Raw genomic sequence first — 24,069 nt, 5'->3', positions numbered from 1 at the left:
AAAATTAGGTGACCAACTCTATGCACAGTAATCCATATGGGCCTGATCAAAGCCCTGTGCAGTGGAATCATAACATCTTCTACGTGTCACTGACTTCTTCGTGTCAGTGTTTTCTGCATTATTCCCATAATCTGCTGTGTTGCCCTCGCAATTTTAGCAAAATATCCACAGATTCAGGTCCCTATACAACATCATCCCTAGATCTTTCATCTCCTTCACCACCTCCTCTAAGATATCCCCACCAATCCTATACTCTGCATCCCATCTTTCTTCTCCAGATTTTTAAAACCTTACATCTTGCTATATTAAACTGACATTCCCATACTCACCCATTCACACAGTCTATTCAAGTCCTCTTGCAAGGCTACAACATCTGCTCTACTTCTCATAACTCTCTCCAACTTTGCATCATCTCTGAACAACTGTATGTCATCATTTAAGTCCCTTCCAATGTCATTTACATATAAATTAAACAGTAATGGCTCCAAAACAGATTCCTGGGGCACACTACTAGTGACTTTCCTCTTCTGGGATATCAACCCCCCCCCCCCCACACACACACACAACCTGCTGATACCTATCAGACATCCAATCTCCAATCCAGTGCACTAATCTACTGCCCAACCCCATCTGTTCCAGTTTAACTACTAGCTTGTCATGTGGTAATTTATTGAAATCCTTTGCAAAATTTAAACATACTCCTGTATATACATCCCCCTTTTCCAAATGTATTCATTACCTAGATATAATGAGTAAGCAGATTGCTAAAACGCGATCTTCCTTTAGCAAACCCATACTGTCCTTTAAAGAGAATTCTGCTGCTGTCGATCCAGTTCTGAATCTTTGTCCTCACTAACTTCTGCAACATCTTGATCACAACTGCAGACAAGCAATTTGGCCTATAATTTGAAGCCATAGTCTTATCTCTCCCTTTATAAAGTGGAACAATTTTGCCCTCTTTCCACTCCATTAGAACTTGGGCCGATCCAAGACACGTTAAAAGGGTAAGTTGAAGCTGTTAACTCCGAGGAACATTCCTTCATGAGAAGGCGTGCTACACCATCAAGTCCCATGACCTTATTGACATCTAGTTTACTCAGTAAATGTATTCACATGCCTCCTGCTCACTCACCATCATTGGTCCCCCCCCCCCCCCCCCCCCCATCATCACCTCTTGAACCAGAACTTGAGAGCAATAGGATTGCTCTCAAGTTCTGCATTATGTTACAATCACAAGGATGGAATATTTTAATGGATGGTCATTTCATTGAAATTGCCCATGATGATCACCCTTTTCTTATTAGCCAGACAAATTTGCCTAAACATTTCTTTCTCACTGCTTTTCACACTACTAGGCCTATAGCAACATCCTACTAAACATTTCATCTTGTCCACCTCTACTTCACACCATACTGCTTCAAAACCACTGTCATTATTTGCTTCTTGCACATCCACCCCAGATGGACAGAACTCCTTGTCTGTCTTCACAAAAGACTACATATCCCTCCATCTCTATTCCTGTTGAATATCATCCTCGTTCAACCATGTCTCAATTATTCCAACAATTTTTGGCTGAAAAAAGTGTATTAACACTACAAAAAATTTAATTCCCCTTGTTTTGGATACTTGTAGCATTTGTAAACATACACACTAGTGCATTTCTGTTTCTATAACAAATCCTACTGATCCCACTTCTCAGATGATTCCTTCACACTACTACCCCCCCATCCATTTCTCTGTCATTGCTGATATTATATTCCCCCCCCCCCCAAATGTCACCCATACATTAATAGTAATAATTCGACACACAAAATCAGTTTTATTCTTGTTAAAACGCTCCAAGCACTGTTCAGAGATTTTCATGCGAGTACATTTTTGATCTGCTGTGAGCAAGTGCAGCACACCCATCTTGTGCAAAACTTTTTCATTTGAATTCTTCATGCAATATATCCTACACGTTCTTTTGAAATGCCTATAGTCTCAGCAATTTCATGCATAACCACACAATACTCAATTTCAAGGGATACAGACAACTGTATAAAACAAACTACTTGATAGAATGACTTGCAATTTCACATGGATGTTTATGACAGATGTACCAACTTAGAAAAAAAAAATTGTGCCGATAGTGTTGCCATCTATGGTCAAGGCCGAGAACTTTTCAGACCACCCTCGTATGTAGCTTATCTCTTTTATACAGCTCTATTCATCCCTCAAATTCATTCCACACATTCTCAAAATGAACCCTTTTCTTCTCATGCAACTCTGCTGGTATACCATTCATAATCTTTACTTGCCTTCTCAACTCATCATTACCATACTTGGGCAACACCCTGACTACTCTACCTACCACGCTTTCACTCTCATGAACAGGCTTCTGACATCCATCCATCCATCCTTAAATTATTCTTGTTACCAATGAAATCATTTGTGCCAACTACCACTACCAACTCTCTTGCTCATATACTCTTCTTATCCAATGATTGAGTCATTAGATAAGAGGAGTATGCTCATTTTATCCCTTGGAAAACAAACTTTCTGCACCTTTTCACTCACCACACCTCTAATCTTCAAATCCTCATACATTGCTGCTCTCATATGATTTGATTCTTGTAGATAAACTTATATGTTGGTTATACATGACTTAAATTTTACAGGAAATGACAACGTATACTAAAATATTAATTAAAAAACTTTAATCAATACCTTCCTATATTTTGGCAGTGTTACATTGCCATCTTCTGGGAACATAAAAACTATGATTTGTGCATGTAGGCACTACAACGAGCAAATGAGGCTGAAGAAGGCAACTGGTGTTGTCCTAGAGTCCTAAAGGTGCCCCTTAAATTCTCAAGACAACCCAATTTAGCCCTTAGTGGGCTAAATTGGGTTGTCTTGGCTGTTGAGTTCCCAAAATTGGGACAGTCTCATGCACCCAAATTTGTTGAGATTTGGGAAGTTTTTTAGAGCTGAGGCTCATTCCAAGAACAATCTTTCATATTTAAATTTGCTGTGGTGTAATAATGTAGCTTTCTTCCAGCGTATTCTGTGGCAGGTATCCAGAGCATGGTCGGCAAGCCCAGAGTGGCTGTATTGATGAAACCGGATGTAGTCTTTGTGTTCAGAAATCATGATATTAGCTGTCCTGCCTTTTGGCCATAGTAGGACAGTTTACAGCTGCAAGGGACCTGGTATACTCCAAGTAGGTCTAGAGGGAAGTGGCTGGTCTTTGGTGGAGCAGATAAGGGATGCCAATTTTCTTATGTGCTTTGTAACAAGTAGTCAAGTTATGTTTTTTTAGGATTTTTGTGAGCTTTTCAGACGTGCCCTGGATATACGGAATTGTGATAGATTTAGTGTAATCTCTGTTAAGAAGGGGGGAGATTGTGGTTAACTGGTTTTAATATTTTCTGGATTTTTTAGAGGTTGTAGCCATTGGCTAAGAAGATGTTAAGGATTCGATATTTCTTTCAAATCTGTCATGCCATTCTTTATCACATTTCCATACTGATCCATAACTCTCCTCAGTTCATTCCCCATACACTTAGTCTATAGCCTCATCTTTGCTGACTCTGCCTTCCATCTCTTCAATTACTTTCTCACTGCCATTTACACCAATTGCATTTTCTGTACCATGTATGCCACTGTCTTACTGGCCACCGCCTCATACTCACTGCCAACTATGCCCACTCTCTTACTACTCACTGCTGCCAACTTGTTGCCACTCAACATTGCTAACTCACTACCACTTTTGTCTGCTGGCTTACCTTTACTGTTCAAGCACTTAACTGTACCACCAACTTTGCTTACTTCTGTAGCTACACCTATGATCTTTTACTTGCTACTCCTCACATTCAGTATCTCATAATCCATAAGTATGCTACACTTCTTGCACACCCATACTCTCTCATCTCTCCTATTAATTCTCTTCACGTAAATATCTTCAATCTCTCCCTAAACATATATATAGCATTCACAGCACCTCACCGTTTTCGAAACATATATGCCACTTACATTCACCCTTCACGTTGATCTACATCTTACTGTCGTTTTACACACAAACAAACCTGTACACAAGAAACACAAAGAAATTTAATAAATACAGAACTTTACACCGAACACTACTGATCACAGCTATTATACAACAGTATTTAAATAACAATTTATCACTATTACCACACACAGTTTAAAATTTAAACTTATCTTTTCACAGTGATCTCGACAAGCACAGTTCTCTCTTTGCCACCGACATTCAAACACATCCATTAAAATACTGTAATAAACCTATTGAAACTAACAGCTAATATTTCATGATGAAATTAACAGTACATCATCAGCATGGGACAAACAAGCATTTCAAAGAGACAGAATACACAGTAAATATACAGTAGTGGGATAATAGCAAGCCATATCTAATCAGCACTGGTATTTACTATTGTACCAGCAATAGCAAGTACTGCAAGCTGGAAGGATCATATCAGATAAATAATTATTGTTGATATTTGTTGCCATAAGCGCCTTCAGTCTTCTGGGGAGGCTTTCCACTAGATTTTGGAATGCTGCTGCAATACTTTCTTTCCATTCTTCCTGAAGAGTTTTAATGAGGTCTGTCACTAAGGTCAGTCAGTTTGGACTGGCTTGCATCAGTATTCCAATTCATCCCACAGGTGTTTGATGGGGTTGGGATCAGGGCTCTGTGCAGGCCACTCAAGTTCTTATACCCATCTCATCAAACTATTCCTAACTTTAGTCAAACTATGCCTCTGTATTTATACAGGGGCATTGTCAGTTAATATGTATTCACTAAACTGTTGCCACAAAATTGGAAGTGCAGAATTGTCTAGAATATTATTATACACTGCAGTGTTAAGATTCCTCCATCACTGGAACTGGAAGGGGGGGGATGCCTGAGCCATGAAAAATCCCAGACTCTTATTATTATTATTGCACAACACCTCCAGGGAGTCCAAGGACTTATTGCAGGAGGGCACTCTACTCTACTTTGCTAAATATATCTCATCCTCTCCACTACTACTACTACTTAATTCTAATACGACCCTACTACCATCAACGCTATTTACTGCCCATCATTACCATCATATTTTTTGTCTGTAAATTGCTTGTGTCCTGAAGGCCGATTTGTCTGTACATGGGATGAAAAACCCTGCTGCTTTCATGTGAGATCGGCTAACTCACCTTCAATTGAAAAAGCCCATATAAGGATTCCCCTCATCACAACGAGAATCAAATCCAGCTCTTTTCCAATTGAAGGGTGCAATGTGTTGCTGTTCTTCCAATTGCACTGTGGAGGCAAGCTAATTATGCCTTCTCCTACACCAAACTTCACAATTGGCACAACATATCTGTGCAAGGAGTATTCTCCTGGCATCCAACAAACCTTGACTTGTCCAGCAGACTGCCAGATGGCAAATCCTTCTGGATTCACCATCTAGCAGTCTGGAAATGTTATCTGGAATGATGAATCCAGAAGGATTCATCATTCCAGATGATATTTTTATTGCCTCAGAATCCAATAGCAGTGAGCTTTACACCACTCCATCCAACTCTTGGTATTACCCTTGCTGATATTAAGGTTTTGTGTAGCTGCACAACTATGGAAACCTATGTTCTTCAGTTCTCGATGAACAGTTGTGGTATTTATATTGTTTGCAGAGATATTTCAGAACTCAGTAGCGAGCGGTGTAACCGAGAATAGGTTTTTTTTTTTTTTGTACCATGCACTCTATTACCCAGTAGTGCGATCCTTGTCTGTGATGTTATTTGGCCTACCAGGTTGTAATTGTCCTGTTGTTGCTGCTAGGCATTTCCACTTCGCAGTAAACATCATGTACAGTTGATTAGGTCTGCTGTGCAGCAGGGCAGAAATTTGCCCAACTGAGTTGTTACAAAAGTGGCATCTTATGATGGTACCACATCAGAAGTCACAAAAGTGTAACAGTACATCCCATTTTACTATCTGCTAATGTCTATGAAGATTGCATGCTTATGTGCTTCCTTTTATACCTGTGAGCCATACTTGTGGTGTAATATAGCCATATCCACTATTATGCAGGGGTGTCTGGATATTTTTGATAGCATATCTGCACATTTTCCAGTCAGTAAAATTTCTAATCTTTTGTCATCTGTGAAAGACAAAGCTTCACCACTAGCTCTCTTGACATTAAATGTTGAATGAGCTGGACCTTTTATTCACTGAGTTAAAGTGGTCAATTTATGATCCTTAATCTGTATACAAAGCAAAGGTTCTTGTAAATCCTTTAGTTTCCTATTTCCCTACCCCAGACATACCTCAATTTAATGTTTTTACTGGTGACTTTGAATTCTTATTGTATTTTTTTTCTGCTTTCTATTTTCCCTTCCATTTATCTAAAACTGTCCATTCCTCTCCCATTTTAAACCATCTGTTCTATGGCTTTAGCTCTTTTTGCTCCTGTTACAATTTTTGACCTCCCTCCCTCTCCCGAAGTCCCCCCAAACAAAAGTTGTCTATCCTGTTCTTTTGCTCAAGCAGATTGTCCACTCCAGGATTGTTTCAAAAGAATTTATTAGTGGTCACAATGCTCCTGTTTTTGTTTTTACTCTCAATAGCCTAAAATAAGACAGGAGAATAGTAAAGAGTAATGTGCTTTAAAAATGATGTGCTCTTATAAGTTTACTATCTGTTCATGTATTTGTGTAGAAAATAACTGAGATTAATTTTTTTTTATGTACTGTCAAGGAGGATTTTGATTTGTCTCTTGTTTCTTTTAGGTCAGAAACTCTGAATTGTAAGGAGGATGAGCGAAGTACCACCTAGTAGCTCGTTGTTTGAGCTGAATGTAACAGGTAGAATAATGCATCAACTTTTCTGTTTTTATTTACAAAATCAGAATATCACGTGTTAATTAAAGGACTCATTCGTTTCTGCATAGGATGTTATATTCGTGATGCATTTCATGGTCTATTTAAATGCTAACTATAGCCTTTTACTACCCTCACTGTGGATCATAAAAAACATTTGCATGTTTTTTTGTACAATGCCCATAATAACTACTTAGTAATTGATCAAATGGGGTATTAATTGGCAAAATAAGCATTGCATGAATTCTCGTAAAAATTTTTCAGTCAGTTATATTTCATGTTTTATCTTTAAAATATTGTAGCTTAATTTCATCAAGCTTAAACAGCTACAATTGTCCACTGAAACTGTTCTTAGAATTATTGAAAATGTAAGCAAAAAAAAATAATAATAATGATACAATATTGCACTCCTAATAGCACAAGAAGATCTGTAGACTGAGATCTTTTCACTCTGATTATTCTTTCAAACACCCACTTTGCTAACCCCCCCCCCCTCAACCTCAAAACTGTTTCATTGACCAAATCAATTTAGGTTTGCTCATATACATTCTTAATATAAACCATGTCTGGTTCCTTTCTAATATCTTCATTTTTAAAGTAATTCAGCCGTTGTATCTAATATTTTTGCTTTTCATTCACTCCTCTGATATTTTTAAGAATTTTCATTCTCATTCTTGCAGATCCTGTTTAATTATGATATGTCATATATTGATTTAACACCAGACTGATTATCTTCCTAGTCTTGATCATGTAATTTAATACTACTTTACTCAACTATTTGCCACATACTACAGATGTCTTTCCATTGCTGTTTTTTAATGCCATGACACTGTTTCAAGCTGCTTCCTTAGTTTCTTGTAATCACCAGCTTTGTAATTCCAAATATAACTCTTCTTAATTGAAAATCCCATGTGTTTAGCCACTTTCCAGGTTATGAGAAAATTTTCTGTGCTATCAGGTGATCCAGTACATCCAAAACATAGGTAACTTCCATCATATGCTCATTTAGGCATAAATCAGCTGAATTCTATTTAGCTACAATTTTGAACACAGCGCATTCTTGAATACTATCAATGTCACATTTATTTCTAATATTTTCATTTTTTATAAATTGCTACCATTAATGCCATCTGTTCACTTTATTTTTCTCATATCTTTGGTCTCTAGGATTTTAAGCAATGTTTTATATTTAGTCCAACTCCTAGATCCATAAGTTAAAATCGTATGAATACTGTCTTGAATACCAAGGTGGGATACAAGCTTTATTTATTCTGTTGTCTACTCCTATATTAAAATTGTTATCTTAGCTTGCCTAAATAGTTGAAATATTATACTAGATGAAATTTTATGTTTCCTATTGAGAATGCAATTGGTATTTTCATCGTTCTTTCCTATTTTCACAGTTTGTCTTTTTATTGCTGATGATCATACCACATTTGTTACAGAAGTCATTCAATTTAGTTAGAGAATCCTGAATATTTGTACTGGATTGATTTAGGAGTATAACATCATCTGCATAAAATAAAGAGCCCAATTAAATAACTTATTTAGATAAGAATTTTCATGACGTTTTCTTTAGAATTGTGTTCTATATAGATCAGTAAGAACAAAGATGGTCTGCAATCTTCTCTTACACTCAATTCAGAGTAGGCATGATAGTAGATCTACAGACTGAATATCATCATCATCAATTTCCTGATATGTATCCTCAAGGGGTGTTCAGGCTACTATGACTGCATTACGTGATTAAGTTTACATTATTATTAATTTCCTACCCATAATTTTTTCCCAGATTAGTCAGCACTCTAGGTCATTTTTTATGCCATCTTGCCATCAAATACCTGTTTTGCTAGTCTTTAAGTAATAACCCTACCAGCCATATATTAGCCAAACAATATTAAGTTCTTTCCCGATGTCTTCATTTTTAATATGATTTTGTCATTGGTGCCATCTGTTCAGGGCCTCTAATTTTTCTCAGAATTCTCATATCTGTAGTGCTTTATTTCTAATCCAACTCTCAGATCCATAACTTAAAACTGGTTTGAACACCATCATGTATACTGCTAATTTGGGGTTTTGGCTAATTTCTCTCTCTCTTATTCAATATAAATTTATTCATTTGGCTCCCCACCATACCAGCTTTTCTTATCCTGTTATCTATTTCCAGATTTAACTTGCCATCTTCATTAAAAACTGTGCCTAAATAGATAAAATATTTTACTTGTTTTAATATAATCTTTCTGCTCACTTGGAACTTTGCCAAAGCTGAGATGTACATTAATCAATTTTGTCAGGTGCACTGACAGTTCTCTTGCATATTCTTGTAGCATATGTGCTGACATACAATCCGGTTTCAGTGCTGTTTTCACATTGATATTTTTCAATATGTTGAGTACCTCAGTTCTCACATCAGTAACTGCCAAGTCACCACCTGGATGATACACCTTTGCAAAGTGATCAATTAGCAACTCAAACTATTTCTTCTGCTTCTGTCACTTTTTCATTTATTTTGGCCTGACAGCTCACTTTCTTTCAAAATCTGATTTCACATTCCTTACTATGCTATTATTTCTAGTATGGTAAGGAATATACGATAAGAACCCTGTATTACTAGTATACATTTTCTTTTTACGAGGGAGTGCTGAAAAGTTCTGATAATCACCATGAAGAAATTGAGGTAGACCCACGTAACTTGCACATGTTCATTCTACATATTTCCCCACAAACACTTGCTGCATCATTTGCAATCCTCAGAGAAAAAAAGTCTCCTTTGTTGCACAAACCAGTCTTCAGCTGCAGATATGACTTCATCATCTGTGGTAAATTTTGTTCCTGTCAAGCATTTTTTTAAATTTGGGAATAGGAAATAGTCAGATGGGGCCAGGTCTGGTGAAGAGGGTAAGTGAGGCAGACAAATTTGTGTATTATTTGTCAGTAATCCAATATTGTCATACCTAACATTTTGTTCTTCTAAGGCAGTTCTGACTGAATCGATCCACCTAGACCTTGGTTTTCCTCTGGGCCTCTTTCTTGCCATCTTGGCATCAAACACCTGTTTTGCTAAACTTTTATCACTCATTATATTTAAGTGGGCCATCTTAGATTAGCTCTGCTTACACATTCTTGAATAGTAATAGTATCAAGTTCCTTTCTAATATCTTCATTTTTAATATGATTCTGCTATTGACACCATCGATTCATTCCCATAATTTTTTTCAGAGACTAGGTCTCTAGTCTTTGATCAAGTGCTTTATTTCTAATCCAATCCTCAGATTCATAACTTAAAATTGGTTTGAACACTGTGTACTGCTAATGTATACTGCTAGGTTGGTGTTTTGGCTAATTCTCTCTTATACCTCCATCTTCACTAAAAACTATGCCTAAATTGCTGAAATATTTTACTTTTTCTATAGGATCTCCATTCAGAATGCAGCTGAAGTTTTCTATTCTCCTGCCTATTTTCATAGTTTTGGTCTTTTTATTGCTGATTTTCACGACAAATTTGTTACAGCTGTTATTCAATTTAGTTAGGAAATCCTGGAGACTTTCATTATATGTGTTTAGAAGTACATCATCTGCATAAAGCAAAGAGCTAAGTTGAACATCTCCAATTCGAATGTCAGGTCTAATGCCACTTTCCTTCATAATGTGATCCATATAAATGATGAATAAGAGTAAAGATAATGTGCTTCCTTGTCTTATCCCTGATTTTACATCAAATTATTATCCTGTATTTCCTTCAATTGTAACTGCTGACTGACAGCTTACATATAGACTATATATTGCTCTGTATAATGTTCCATTCACCAAATACAATTGTAGTGTTTTGAAAATCTGATCTTGACAACCTCTATTTGTCCTGAACTCAGCTTGTTGCTCTTTAAGTTTGTCTTCCACAATCGTTCTCAACCTCATTTCAAGTATGCTTGTCTAAATCTTAGACAAGCATACTCTTGGAACACTTAATAGCTAAATTCCTCTGTAATTCTCACATTCAGCTTTATTCCCTTTTTTTTTTCTTTTTTCTTTTTTTTTTTATAACTACTTCAGTCATCTGGAATTCGACCTTCTGACCAGGCCCTCTGAATTATGCAGTGTAGCCACTGCAAAATTTTTATACCTCCATATTTAAGCATTTCTAGTTGAATATCATCTACTCTATCTGCCTTTCACATTTCAAGTTTTTGATGGCTTTTTCTACCTCAAGTATTGCTATGTACTCCTTGGGTTAGGTTTAACAATTCTATTGTTAACCCATCTTCTTTCTATATCATGATCTTATACCCTCTTTTACTTGTGCTGTCGAGGGTTTGTTAATCATTGGACCTCACACCATTCAGAGGATAAGGTGGTCAGCCCTATGCCCTGGTGTATCCTATGTCCTGTAGCGTTGAGTTCTCAAGGCTGGTTTGCAGGATGAAAAACCCCAGGAAAAACTGAGGGAAAAACCCTACTGTCCACGCTCAAGACCGGCTAACTTGACTATGGCTGAGGAAGATCCTTCAGCTCCTCACGTCACCGACGGGAATCGAACCTAGGACACTCCTTCCCCAGGCATATGGTTGCGAAGCACACAGCTACTAGGCTAACCGTGCGGACTAGTGAAATTATTCAAATTTGTAGCCACATCAGATTACTTCACATGGAAAGATAAAATATATAAACAACAGGAAGGAACAGCAATGGGCTCATCTTTATCACCTAACTTACCAACTTTTTTTTGAACACCTAGAAGATAGAATTTTTGCTCTTGACCCCAAACCAACAACCAACTGCACTATTTTGATGACATCTTTGCAGTTTGGAGTCACACACAAACAACTCTACTTGTTTCTATACAAAAAATCAACACTCTGCATTCTCATATCAATTTCACACTAGAAAAGGAATCATTAATGTATTAATTAATGTAATCCTTTCTTAATGTACTCATCCAGTACAAACAAGATCCATTTCCACTTCTGTCTACCGAAAACGAACTTTTTCAGGTCATTATATTCATAATATATGAGCTCACCATCCATCTCAAAAATATGGCATCATAAAATCTTTATCATCCAGAGCACACAAGATTTGTTCTTCTGAAGAATCCCTAAAACAAGAATTGGATATTATCAAAGAAACAGCCGTACTAAATGGATATGATCCAATAACAACCCAAAAACTAATTAACCACTCTCCTTCAAATCAACCTAGACAAGAAGCCCACAGGACTCCTATTCCATATATTGAAGCCATCTCTGACGTGTGGCAAAAATTATGAGAAAGTATCAACTCATTGCTATCTACAAACCCATCAACCAAATTCACAACTTGCTACCTTCTCCAAAACACAAACTCTCACTAATGAGCTACCTGGAGTATACTAACTACCATGTTCGTGTAACTTGTATTTCTATGGACAAACAGGAAGATCTATAAATAAACCTATCTCTGAACTTCAAGACCACATCCACCTTATCGAACCTCAGAAATCTGGCCTTGCATAATCGAAAATGCTAACCACAGGATCCAGTGGCAAAATGCCAAGTTACTACATAGATCCACATATAAATGTGAATGGTTATATAAAGAAAGTGCTGAAGTCTTACTTCATAGACCTAATCTTAATTGAAATGATTGTCTCACTATTCAGAAGTTTGGGAAATTGTGATCCTCAGTTGTATTCAATAATTTATCTGCTATATTTTTATTTTAATTTCAGCCCAGTACTCTTTAATCCATGAACCATGCGACTGTATACATAGAAGAATTTCAATTTAAGCATATGCATTTCTGTTTTTTGAATGCAGTTCCTATTGTTCATTAGTTGCACTGATTATGTCTTATGACACATAAGACATAATATTTACATAATAAAAAAGTTATTTACTGTGGCATATGTGTTATTTTATAGTTAACACATCTTTTCTTTTCTTGCTGAAATAGTCATGAAGAATAATTGCTCAGACATTTTCATTAAGCATTCGACATTCTGACTAATATACAAAGGCTTGATACATTGTTCTGTCATTCATTATTAACTTAACAGTTCCTCATCGGAGAGTAGATAAAGATGCATATAAAAACTTTCCAAGATCACAGAACTTACTCAGTAGTCTATTCTTACTTTCCAGCTCTCATTCTCTTACTTGCGTATTAGCTTGCTGGCTTCTCATTATTCAGCAACAGCTATTGTAAAAACTCGTGACTGATGTGCATGCCTGTTACTGAGATTGAAAGCAAAACTCTGGTGACAGACAGCATGGCTGCCATTAGTACAGTGTTGCATGTTCTAGTAGTGCATGGCATAAGAATACTTCTTCTTCAAGTCATCCTCTAGAAGGAGGTTGGCAACCATGTCACAGAACTTTTTTCTTTCTTTTGCTGCTCTGGAACATTTATGGTAATTCAAGCTAGTCCAGTCCTTAATGTCTTCAAACCACATTCTCCTGGGTCTACCTCCCCCTCTTTTTCCATCCAGTTTCCCTTCTAATATTAATTTCTGAATGCTTTCTTGTCTAATTAGATGTCCAAAATATTTTAAGTTTTCGTTCTTTAGTGATTTTCATTAATGTTCTTTTCATTTTTGCTTTCTTTAAAATATCTTTGTTTTTCATTTTTTCTGTCCATGATATTTTCAATATTCTTCTGATGGTCCACATTTCAAAAGCTTCTAATTTCTTCTCTGCTTCTTTATTTTAGAGTCCAAGTTTCACTGTTGTAGAGAAGGCTTGACCAGATATAGCACTTTATTAATCTTTTTCTTGTGTCTATGCTAATGTCTCTGGATGTTAGAACAGTTTTCTGTGTGATCAGAGTCAAACAGTTCTTTTTCATATTCTTTCCATCTCTTTATATCTTGTGTCTCTAGTAGCATTTTTCCATTTTGATCTTTTATACAAGGATTATGGGTGAAATTTTTCTTTATATTTGTCAGATCATTGAAAAATGTAAAAGGCTGAACCTATTCAATTTTCTTTTTGTTAACAGTTATGTTTAGTTATTTATTGGTTCTTTTGATATAATCATGCACTTTGTTTTCTTTAGGTTGATAATTAATCCCATGTCTAAACTTCTGATGTAAATTTCTGTGGCTAAGTTTTGAAGATCATCTTCAGATTCAGCTATGAGGACTGTGTCATCTGCATACCTGAAGTTGTTGAAGTTCCTATCCCTGACTTTTACACCCTTCAGTTCTGAAATATTTTTAAAAACTTGCTCACTATATATATTGTACGGTAAGGATGATAAGACATATCCTTGAAAGTTTATTTTTCACTAGGTCAGACTATAATAAATTTAGTTTAATCCTTTATCCCAGTGAGAGCAAACAAAGTTTGCACCTGAAAATATCTTCAGGACTGAATATAGTGTTGTACTATCTTACCCGGGTAAGAAGTACAGCACCAGGCAACTCGTAGCAAAGGTGAAGCAAGCTACCAACACTCCTATCCCAGTATCTCCCATAATGCAAAACACATCTCCTTGTGGATATGTATACTGTTATGAGTTGGCAAAAGGTTTGCCACCTTTTTTTTTTTTTTTTTTATTAAATTACTCTGGATTTAGAGAAAGATGTTGAAAGTTTATTTTTCACTAGGTTAGACTATAATAAATTTAGTCTTATTTTTCACTAGGTTAGACTATAATAAATTTAGTACTTTAATAGTACTTACTTAAATTTAAAAAATAGTACTTACTTAAATTTAAACTTTCAACATCTTTCTCTAAATCCAGAGTAATTTAATAAAAAAAAAAGGTGGCAACTCCTATAGGTAAAGATGACCTTGCTACTGCTTCTGCCTGGTATCTCCAACTCTGGGCCTGTCTCCCACTGAAGAGACTTCAGTAAAGGTCGAAACTAGTCTGGGTAGTGGCCAATCAGTTAATGCATAACAATATACATATCCACAAGGAGATGTGTTTTGCATTATGGGAGATACTGGGATAGGAGTTTTGGTAGCTTGCTCCACCTTTGCTACGAGTTGCCTGGTGTTGTACTACTTACCCAGGTAAGATAGTACAACACTATATTCAGTCCTGAAGATATTTTCAGGCGCAAACTTTGTTTGCTCTCACTGTGATAAAGGATTAAACTAAATTTATTAAAGACATATCCTTGTCTTACTCTTTTTTTGATTTCAAAGTTGTCAGAACATGTATTTTTATATCTTATTGAGGCCATTTGTTTCCAGTATATATTTGTAATTATACATAGATATTTTCCTTTTAATCCATTATTCTGTAGGATATGTATTAATTTCTTGTGATCTATTGAATCAAATGCTTTTGTGTAATCAATAAAACAAAGATATATGTTTTTCTGGTTATCAAGGCTTCATTCACATAATGTTTTCAAATTGAAAATTCCTTCTCATGTACCTTTGTCTTTTTGAAAACCTGACTGAGTGTCTTCTATTTCTACTGACAAAGTGCCTTTTATTCTTTCTAGGATTATTCTCATATATAGTAATTTTGTAACATGGTTTGTTAAACTTATTAGTCTATATTCTGAACATTCAGAAGTACTTGGAATTTTGGGAATAGTGACAAAGATGGATTTCCTTAGATCATCAGGGATGTATCCTGTATCCGTTATTAAAAATAACCTTTAGGTCATTAAGTGTGTTTTCATTTACTTTCTTTAACAATTCGATAGGGATCTGATTACGGCCTGGTGTTTTGCCTGTTTTCATTTGACTTAGAGCTTATTCTATTTCTTCATATGTAATTGGTTCACCATCCATATTTTGTATATCTGGTGCATCTGTGTTATCAGAGTCAAACAGTTCCTTTCCATATTCTTTCCATCTTTTTATGATATCTTGTGTCTCTAGTAGCATTTTTCCATTTTGATCTTTTATACAAGGATTATGCGTGAAATTTTTCTTTATATTTGTCAGATCGTTGATTGATTTATGCATTTCTTTACTATTGTGTTTCTTGTCCAATTCCTGTATTTCTTTACATTTTTCATTTAGCCACTTGTCTTTAGCCTTCCTGCATTCATTTTTTATAATTTTACCGAGTATTCTATACTGTTGTGTACTTTTCTTTTTCCGTCTTTTATTTATAAGTTCTGGTATTGATTCAGTCATCCAGGGTTTTTTCTTATTGTATTTAATTTTTGGAATAACCTCGTTAGCTGTCTTATATATTCCACTTCTAAAATTTGACCACCTGCTTTCAATTTCCTCTGTGTTACAAAGTATATTGTCTTCTGTTTTATATCCTACATGATCTAATTTTTCCCTAATTTCTGAGTTAAACACCATTATGTTGTCAGGTATGTTCAGAGCTGTCAAGTCTTTCAGTATGATTGTTTTTAGAAATGTTTTTTAGTTTAATTTTTAAAGTAGCCACAACAGGGTTATGGTCTGAACCTATATCAGCACCTGGGTGTGTTTTTATGTTGGTTATATTATTTTTGCATCTATTATTTATCATTATGAAATCTATTTGGTTTCTTATAGAGTTATCTGGGTTTGTTCAAGTATATAGTCTGTGCTTTGGTTGTTAAAAGAAAGTATTCATTATGTGTAAGTTGTTTTGAATGCAGAATTGTATCAATCTCTCACCTCTTTCATTTTTTTTGCATAATCCAAATTTTCCAACAACTGGATTTTCTTCCCTTTCTCCAACCTTTGCATTCAAGTTACCCATCACTATGAGTATCTCATTTGATTTTACATATTCTATAGATTTTTATAAGTTGTTATAAAAAATCTATTTCTTCATCATTGTGAGTCAATGTAGGGGCATAAACCTGGATAATTATGATGTTAAAAGGCTTTGTGGCTAATTTAATAAGTATTATTCTTTCATTTATGCACCACAGCCCCATAAGACATTTAAAGATGTCTTTCTTAATCATGAAATCCACTCCATATTCATTCTTCTCTCCACTGGAATATACAAATGTAAAGCCATCTTTTTCTAGTTTTCCTGTGTTAGGCCATCTTGTTTCACTACTTCCCATCACATCGACTTTAAGTTTTTTCATTTCCTGTATAAGGTTGTCAAAATTCCCTAGTCTTGAAAATTGGAACTTAGAATGTTCATCATGAAATGCATTTGCAGCACTCATTTTACTCACGGTTTCAGTGTCTTCTTCCCCGTAACTATTTACAGTTTGGGACGTAGAATACTACTATAAACAAATATATAATATACACCCAGCATTATTTCTATGTAAATTCCTAAGGATTACAACATACAGTAAGTCAATTTTCTACTAAAATACATTTTAAATCTCCTTTTTGTACAACTACTTCTCAACCACATGGTGAATGCAATAATACTAGGCATACAATTGTATTAATAAGTGTATTACTTCATCATTTAATAAAACTTCAACCTTTTTATGAAATTTTCTCAGTACATATAATACTGTAAAAAATGAACACAATAAATAAAATTATTACATGAGATATTTACAGCATTAAATCTAATATCAAAATTGGACATGTTAATCACCTCATCACTATACAGATTCTGTAATACTTTGAAATAAATCCAGTACAAGTCTGCAAGATTCCCTGAGTAAACTGAATAACTGCTGTGATTAATTTGGTATGAAGATTGCTAAAAAGACAAAGTCAATGAAAATAGGCATAGGCCATTGAAAATATCAACTACATTCTGATTGGAGAACGTACAGAACAAGTAAAACATTTCAACTCTTTAGGCACAATTTTTAGTGAAGATGGCTAATTAAATATGGATATAAGCAGCAATATTAGCAAACCATGATATGATAGGAAGTCAATCAAATAAATTTATATTGAATAAGAGAGAAATTAGTCAAAACACTAAACTAATTGTATACTAGACAGTGTTCAAATCAATTTTAACTTATGGCTTTGAGAGTGTTGTTGGAAATAAAACACTTGATCAAACACTGGAGATCACAGATATGAGGGTTCTGATTAAAGTTACGGGAGAGAACAGATGTCATCGGTGGCAGAATCATAAAAAGGAGGCTATTTAGGGAAAACTTGACATTGCTAGCATTCATGAATGTGTTAATAGAGCAAATCTCGCAGGGGGGGGGGGGTTATGGTCACTTATAACTTTAATGATGTAATGCAGTTTGTCTCAGTTAATGTGTTCTTGGACCAATTTTTAAATTTTACAGGAGGGGAGAAATCCAGTTTTCTGTGAAGTCCTTTTGTGAGGCCCTCTGACTCACTCTCAATTAAAAATCTCTTATGATGGAGTCTCATTCTTGAAGGAGAGTCAGACCCATATTTCTCTGTTCAAAGAGCACTGTTGATATACCCGAGTTGTTATAGAGGTGCTTATAGTTTCAGCATACATACTTATTTGACTGTTATATGTATGCCTATGTTTATTTCTACTATAATATTTAATAATATAGATGATTTCACTGCATGTGTGTTGTTTTCATTTAGTTGTGTCTGCCAAACTAAATTCTTCGGGTATTCTCTTCAAACCTAATCCTTATGTGGAATTAAGTGTTGATGGAGGTGTTCCTGTAAAGACTGATTACAACAAAAATACATGTAGTCCTAAGTGGGATGAACAGTTTCCAGTGTAAGTGAATTTCAGGTATTTATTTCAAAAAAAATTTATTAAAAAAAAAACAAACATATATATATATACATACATACATACACAGTAAACCCTCCATTTAACGAACTTTGGTTTAATGGACAAAATTTCCGGTCCGTATGTCACGTGAAAATTAACAGCCTGTTAATTTTAAAATGCTTTTAACCAAGATTTGCTTATAATTAAATTATAGACAGGTTATTTTTTGTTATTAATTTCCTGTTATTTTTAACAAATTTTGGCAAATAGGCCATCATATGTTGGAAAAACACTATAGTAATTTAGCCAACATAAATGAGTCATCGCTCATAAACATGTTCGCCGAATGATTAGGACGTGATAATACCAATCACATTGTAGTTGGTTCTTTTGTTGTGTGCCGTGACTTTCTGTAGCAGTTTTATCACACACATTTTCGTAATTTTAGGGAGTTAATTATAAAAAAACAGCAGAATTCAAAAGTTCAAAAAAAACTTCATAGTTTTTTCAAAGCAGGATTACCTAAACCAAGCATCTCAACATCAAACATTAATTTCACATTAATTTACCTAAAAGTGTGTTTAAAACAATTTTTTTGTTGTTAAAGTGCTATATTGATAAAATTGCAGTATAATGTTACAGATATTTTTATTTTAAAAAATTCACAATTTAATGGACACCCCTTAGCCCTTATTAGTTCGTTAAATCAAGGGTTTACTGTATATATTAATATTTGTTAGTGTTCCATGTTATTTGTTGCATTTGGGAATGATGTTCATAATAATATTATTGCTTTAATTAATGTTCTGAACATCTTTTCCAAATCCAGTAAGCTACAATTAATTACCAATTAAATAACATGAAATACTAACTAATTTCTCACTTTTGATTGAGAAAAAAACATTTTCTTTTTTTTTTTTTTGATAAATTTCATTCTTTAATGAAAATGTTTATCTCTGTTATGTTTATAATCACTAATTTTGAGCAGATCTGTTGAAACTCCTGTCAAACTATGAAACTTTTCATTCAATCAAGAGAAAGAAGAAATGAAAAAACAAAAATATTTTCAATGATTATGTAACTAAGATCAAAACAGATAGATTGTGTATTTTTAGGCAGAATTTTAAAATGGACGTTATTTCTTCTTGTATTTTTTATTTTTTTTTTTATTAAACATGTTTAATTAAGAATGAACAGATTACAAAAAACAAATTATTAAACTGGAACTATATTTACCACTATAAAACTTTGTGGATTATTGTTATCATTTCCTGCTGAATACTCTCATGGGGATTGGCCAGATATTATGACAATCTAAAACAATATTTCATGGCCAGCTTCTAATCAATAACTTTCTTGGCCTAATTTGTCAGATCTCATATTTCTTACATTTTGCATTCTTACATTTCTAAAATACTCCTGATTGCATCAACCCATGTATATCTTAGTCTCTGGGTCTTTTTTCTTGTTATTTTTTGCTTCCAGTACTTGTTTCACTAGCTTTCATTAGTCTAATTGATAACATTGAGGTCAGCTCTGCTTACACATTTTTGAATATTAATATCAAGTTCTTTTGTGATATCTTTTATGTGATCCTGCATTGGTGCTATATGTTCATACCTGCAATTTTCTTCAGAATTTGTATAATTAGTGGTCTTCAGTTGTAGTCTGTTTTATTTCTAACCCATTTTCCAGATTCATAAATGAAAATTTGTTGTAAATCTGTTTTATGTACTTCAAGCATGGCCTTTTAGTTGATATCTCTTTTGTTCAATATAAATTTATTCAGCTGACTTCTCTCCACAGCAACCTTACTAATTCTGTTATCTTTTATTATTATTATTTATCACTCTCACACATGAGAAGTAGCACATCGGTGCCACGTGTAGAAAAGAGTTAAGAGAGAAGGAATTTGTTGATATTTTTCTTGAAGAATTTAAAGGTCATTGTTGAAGAATTCTTCCTTGGAGAGGAAGGGAAAGAACTGTGCGTTTTGGTAATAAGACTGTGTTTTCCTTGCTCTATTGGAGAGTGGCATAGGAGTTTTTGTTTACATTGTTACATAAGAGTAATTGATGCTTTGTGATGATTAGGTGGTATATGGGCATACTATCAACAAAACTATCAATACAGTTGCTTAAACTTTTGTGATGTGCCTTCATTTGGAAATGTTCTGGAAAAAAAAATCATAATTAAAAAGAAAGCCATGTTTTTTAGCTTTGCATTCCTTATAGCATGCTTCTTCAGAAGGAAAAATATAAATATAGATATATACATAGTAATTCTAAATTATTGTCAGAGTTTCTGTGGCCTGTAATTTTCAAACTGGAAACAACAAAGCTTGCAGAATATGAGAGTGTAACTCAGAAAGTTTTATTTGGGGCAATGCTATACTTGCTGCAGCGATGTCCGGGAGATAATATGACATCGTACTTTAAAATGGCGACTGTTAAAGAGAAAGCAATGTGCATACTTTAGTTTTTCAAAACAAAGTCTGTTATCACAACACAATGTCATTATAAAACTCAGTATGGAAAGCATCCACCTTCAGATAATGCCATCCGATGTTGGTTATAGCAATTTCAAAAGACTGGTAGTGGTCAGCACTAAACAGTAACTGGAAGACCTAGCATTTTACAGGAAGATATTGCTCGAAACTATTTCCAATTTGCCCAAAACATTTTGTCAGAAGTCGCAGCTGATGAAAATTACCTTAGGAGATGGATATTTAATGATAAAGTAGCATTTTGATTAGAGGGAGAGTAAATCATCATAACTGCAGAATATGGGAATCAGAAAACCCTCACACCATTTGAGTATTTGAAAGAGATAGTCCATAGGTGAATGTTTGGTGTGTTTTGTCATGTTTGGAAGTTAGCGATCTTTTATCTCTGTAGAAAAAACAGTTACAGCGGTGAACTATCTGGACATGCTGCAGCTCTATCTGTTACCCCAGTTGGTAGATCATTAGCCAAATGTGGTGTTCCAACAAGATGGATCTCTGCCACATTGGACTCATATTGTCCAAGAGTTTCTTGATGCATTTTCCTGGGTGCTGGGTTGGACGTGACTGATTCTGTGGCCTCCACACTCGCCTGATATTATGCTGCTTGATTTCTTCCTATGGGGACACTTGAAAGACATTGTTTACCAGATTCCTGTGACCTTCCTCGATGAACTGAAGACCAGAATTGTTGCTGTGATAGAAATAGTTACACCGCAAATGATGGAGAACACTTAGAGGAAAATTAATTATCGCTTGGATATCTTACGTGGCACGAAAGGTACACATGTTGAAGTTGTTTAGAATTCTGCATTATTGATTCTATAGGTAATAAAACTTTTTGAGTTACACTTTCATATTCTGTAAGCAGTTTTATTTTTACTTTCCAGTTTGAAAATTATACGTCAGGGAAACCCCGACAATAAGTTAGAATCACCCTGCATATATAATGATATTATCAGAAAAAAACGATACCATTCAACAATTTGATAAATATTTGCATATGTAGTATTTCTAAGATCTCTATGGATTTCTGCCTTATGTTGGTGGTGGTGGGTTGAAGTGCTTGCACTTGTGTTTTTGTGATCCTGAGAGTGATGCCATTTGTGTCTTGTACCTGTATATGTCCATGTAGGTGGTAATGTTATGGCAGAAGAGGCTTTAATTGCAATTCAAAAAGATCAGACTGGCTGGAAAAAAAATGATATATTTCAGTGGTTGGAAGGGCACACCAGAATAGGGATTTCAAGTCATCTTTGTCAGACTATGACGTATTGTGTATCTGCATAGTGTATCAACACTCACATTAAGAGATGTCACATATATGCAGGTGTCTTTTTAAATAGGAACTAACACTTCACTCCTGCACAGTATTTTTATTATTATAAATTCTCCTCCAGGGAGTTCAAGGACTTATTGAGGAGAAGGACCCATTTAGACACTTATACTTACAATCTATCACATCTTTTCTTGAACGCATTGACAAGGATCGACTCGCAATTTAATGAGACCATTCCACATACTTGCTATGAGAAGCAAGTATGTGGAATGGTCTCATTTGTGTCTATAATGTAAGTTATCTTTACTAACTTGTTTCTCTCATAACACTTCTCGTCTGTTCCTCAAACTTTGAAGACACCATTCCTTAATCTTACCTCACATGCACAATTCCATAGGTCAGTTACTATTTTGGTTAGCCACCACTGAATATTTCTACCATCTCCCATAAGCCCAGATAAAACCACATCTATGCATGTAAATGCAGTTAGATAAGGGGAATACATATACCACAAAACTTCTGGATTTTTCTAAGCCATTTTGACATGATTCACAATGAAGTTAGTATACGAAGAAGAATAGTATTGCAAAATGAACTTGTGGCATGAATTGGTGAGTGATATATCAGAAGGTGATCTATGGTATTACAATTTATGAGGAGGGTGGAGATGATCTGTGGTACATTACATGGTTCTGTACTTGGACTATTGCTGATTAACATATATGTTAAAGATATACTAGGGAAAATTTTTATCATCATCATCAAATTCCTGACATATACCCTCAAGGGTGTAGAGGATATGATAGTACTACATGAAAAAAATTACATCATTACTAACTTCCTATCTACAATTTTCCTCCAAATCAGTCTGTTACTTGTCAAGACTCCAACATTATCATTATCAGATCTTATATTTCTATCGTCTAAGGCACATTGTACCGTATCTATCCACCTATATCTTGGTCTTCCTCTGGGTCGTTTTCCTGCCAACCTGGCAGAAAACACTTGTTTTGCTAATCTTTCCTTGCCCATTCTGTTAAGTTACATTCATATGCCACTTGATATAATACAAGGATGGGCCGGCAATTTGGGATTTAGCCGACCAAATTGTATTCTTATTGGTTAAACCAAAATAAAAAAAAATGATGGTACAACATGACAAAATTTCATGCCGGCTGGGGCGTCGCCCGGTTAAACAAGGCCCCCGTTGTTTTCGCCAAGGAACCAGGGCAAACAGCGAAAAGTCAGCTACTGGAACAAATCTGAAAGCACACCCCAACTCAACATCACCACAGTTAAAGATTGGTACTATCAACATAAGAAACATGAGTGGCAAAGAAATGGAGCTAGCTGAGGAATTAGATAAGTACCAAATCGACATAACAGGGGTGACTGAAACATAAAAGACCAAAACTAGTGAGATCTTTCTGAGCAATAAATACAAAATGTTATATTCAGGCAATGATAATCAAGGAAAAGAAGGAGTAGCCATAGTATTCAACACAAAATACGAGGCTAATCTTCTTGAATGGCAGTCAGTCTCAAGTAGAGTGATGTGGGCAAATATGAGAATGGGGAACTGGACAATGAGACTTATTTGTGCCTATGGTCCCACAGAAGGTTCTACTAAGGTAGAAGTGGAGGAATTTTTTGACGCTTTAGAAAAAGCAAATGACACAATGAAAAAGGAAAAGTTGGTCCTTGTTGGGGATCTAAATAGAAGAGTAGGAAATGATTGTGAGACATACAAAAATATTTTGGGAAAATTTGGAGAAAAGAGCAAAGCTAATAATAATGGCAATTATCTGTTGGATTTCTGCTCAGGACATGGGCTGGTTATTACTAACACCACGTTCCAACATAAAAATGTGCACAAATTCACATGGAGAGA

The 24,069-nt window shown here is 35.0% G+C and overlaps 1 protein-coding gene across 4 annotated transcripts in view; it reads left to right on the top strand.

Annotated features, from left to right (window-relative positions):
* Su(dx) (WW domain containing E3 ubiquitin protein ligase suppressor of deltex) overlaps positions 1 to 24,069 on the top strand; it is a 436,167-nt gene that overhangs the window by 53,777 nt on the left and 358,321 nt on the right. For 3 of the 4 annotated variants that reach the window (XM_090407874.1, XM_090407872.1, XM_090407873.1), the window contains 2 exons: positions 6,772 to 6,846; positions 18,258 to 18,399. In XM_090407874.1, the coding sequence (XP_090264000.1) occupies positions 6,798 to 6,846; positions 18,258 to 18,399 (191 nt within the window). In that variant the 5' untranslated portion in view covers positions 6,772 to 6,797. Of the gene's footprint in view, positions 1 to 6,771; positions 6,847 to 18,257; positions 18,415 to 24,069 lie in introns of those variants that run through there. The other variant, XM_090407875.1, reaches the window with a different exon arrangement.

This window comes from Typopeltis vanoorti, chromosome 18 (genome assembly GCF_054136105.1).
Source record: "Typopeltis vanoorti isolate ZY-2024b chromosome 18, IOZ_Tvanoo_1.0, whole genome shotgun sequence".
Classification (NCBI taxonomy): domain Eukaryota; kingdom Metazoa; phylum Arthropoda; class Arachnida; order Uropygi; family Thelyphonidae; genus Typopeltis; species Typopeltis vanoorti.
This window is presented reverse-complemented; position numbering and strand designations above follow the sequence as displayed.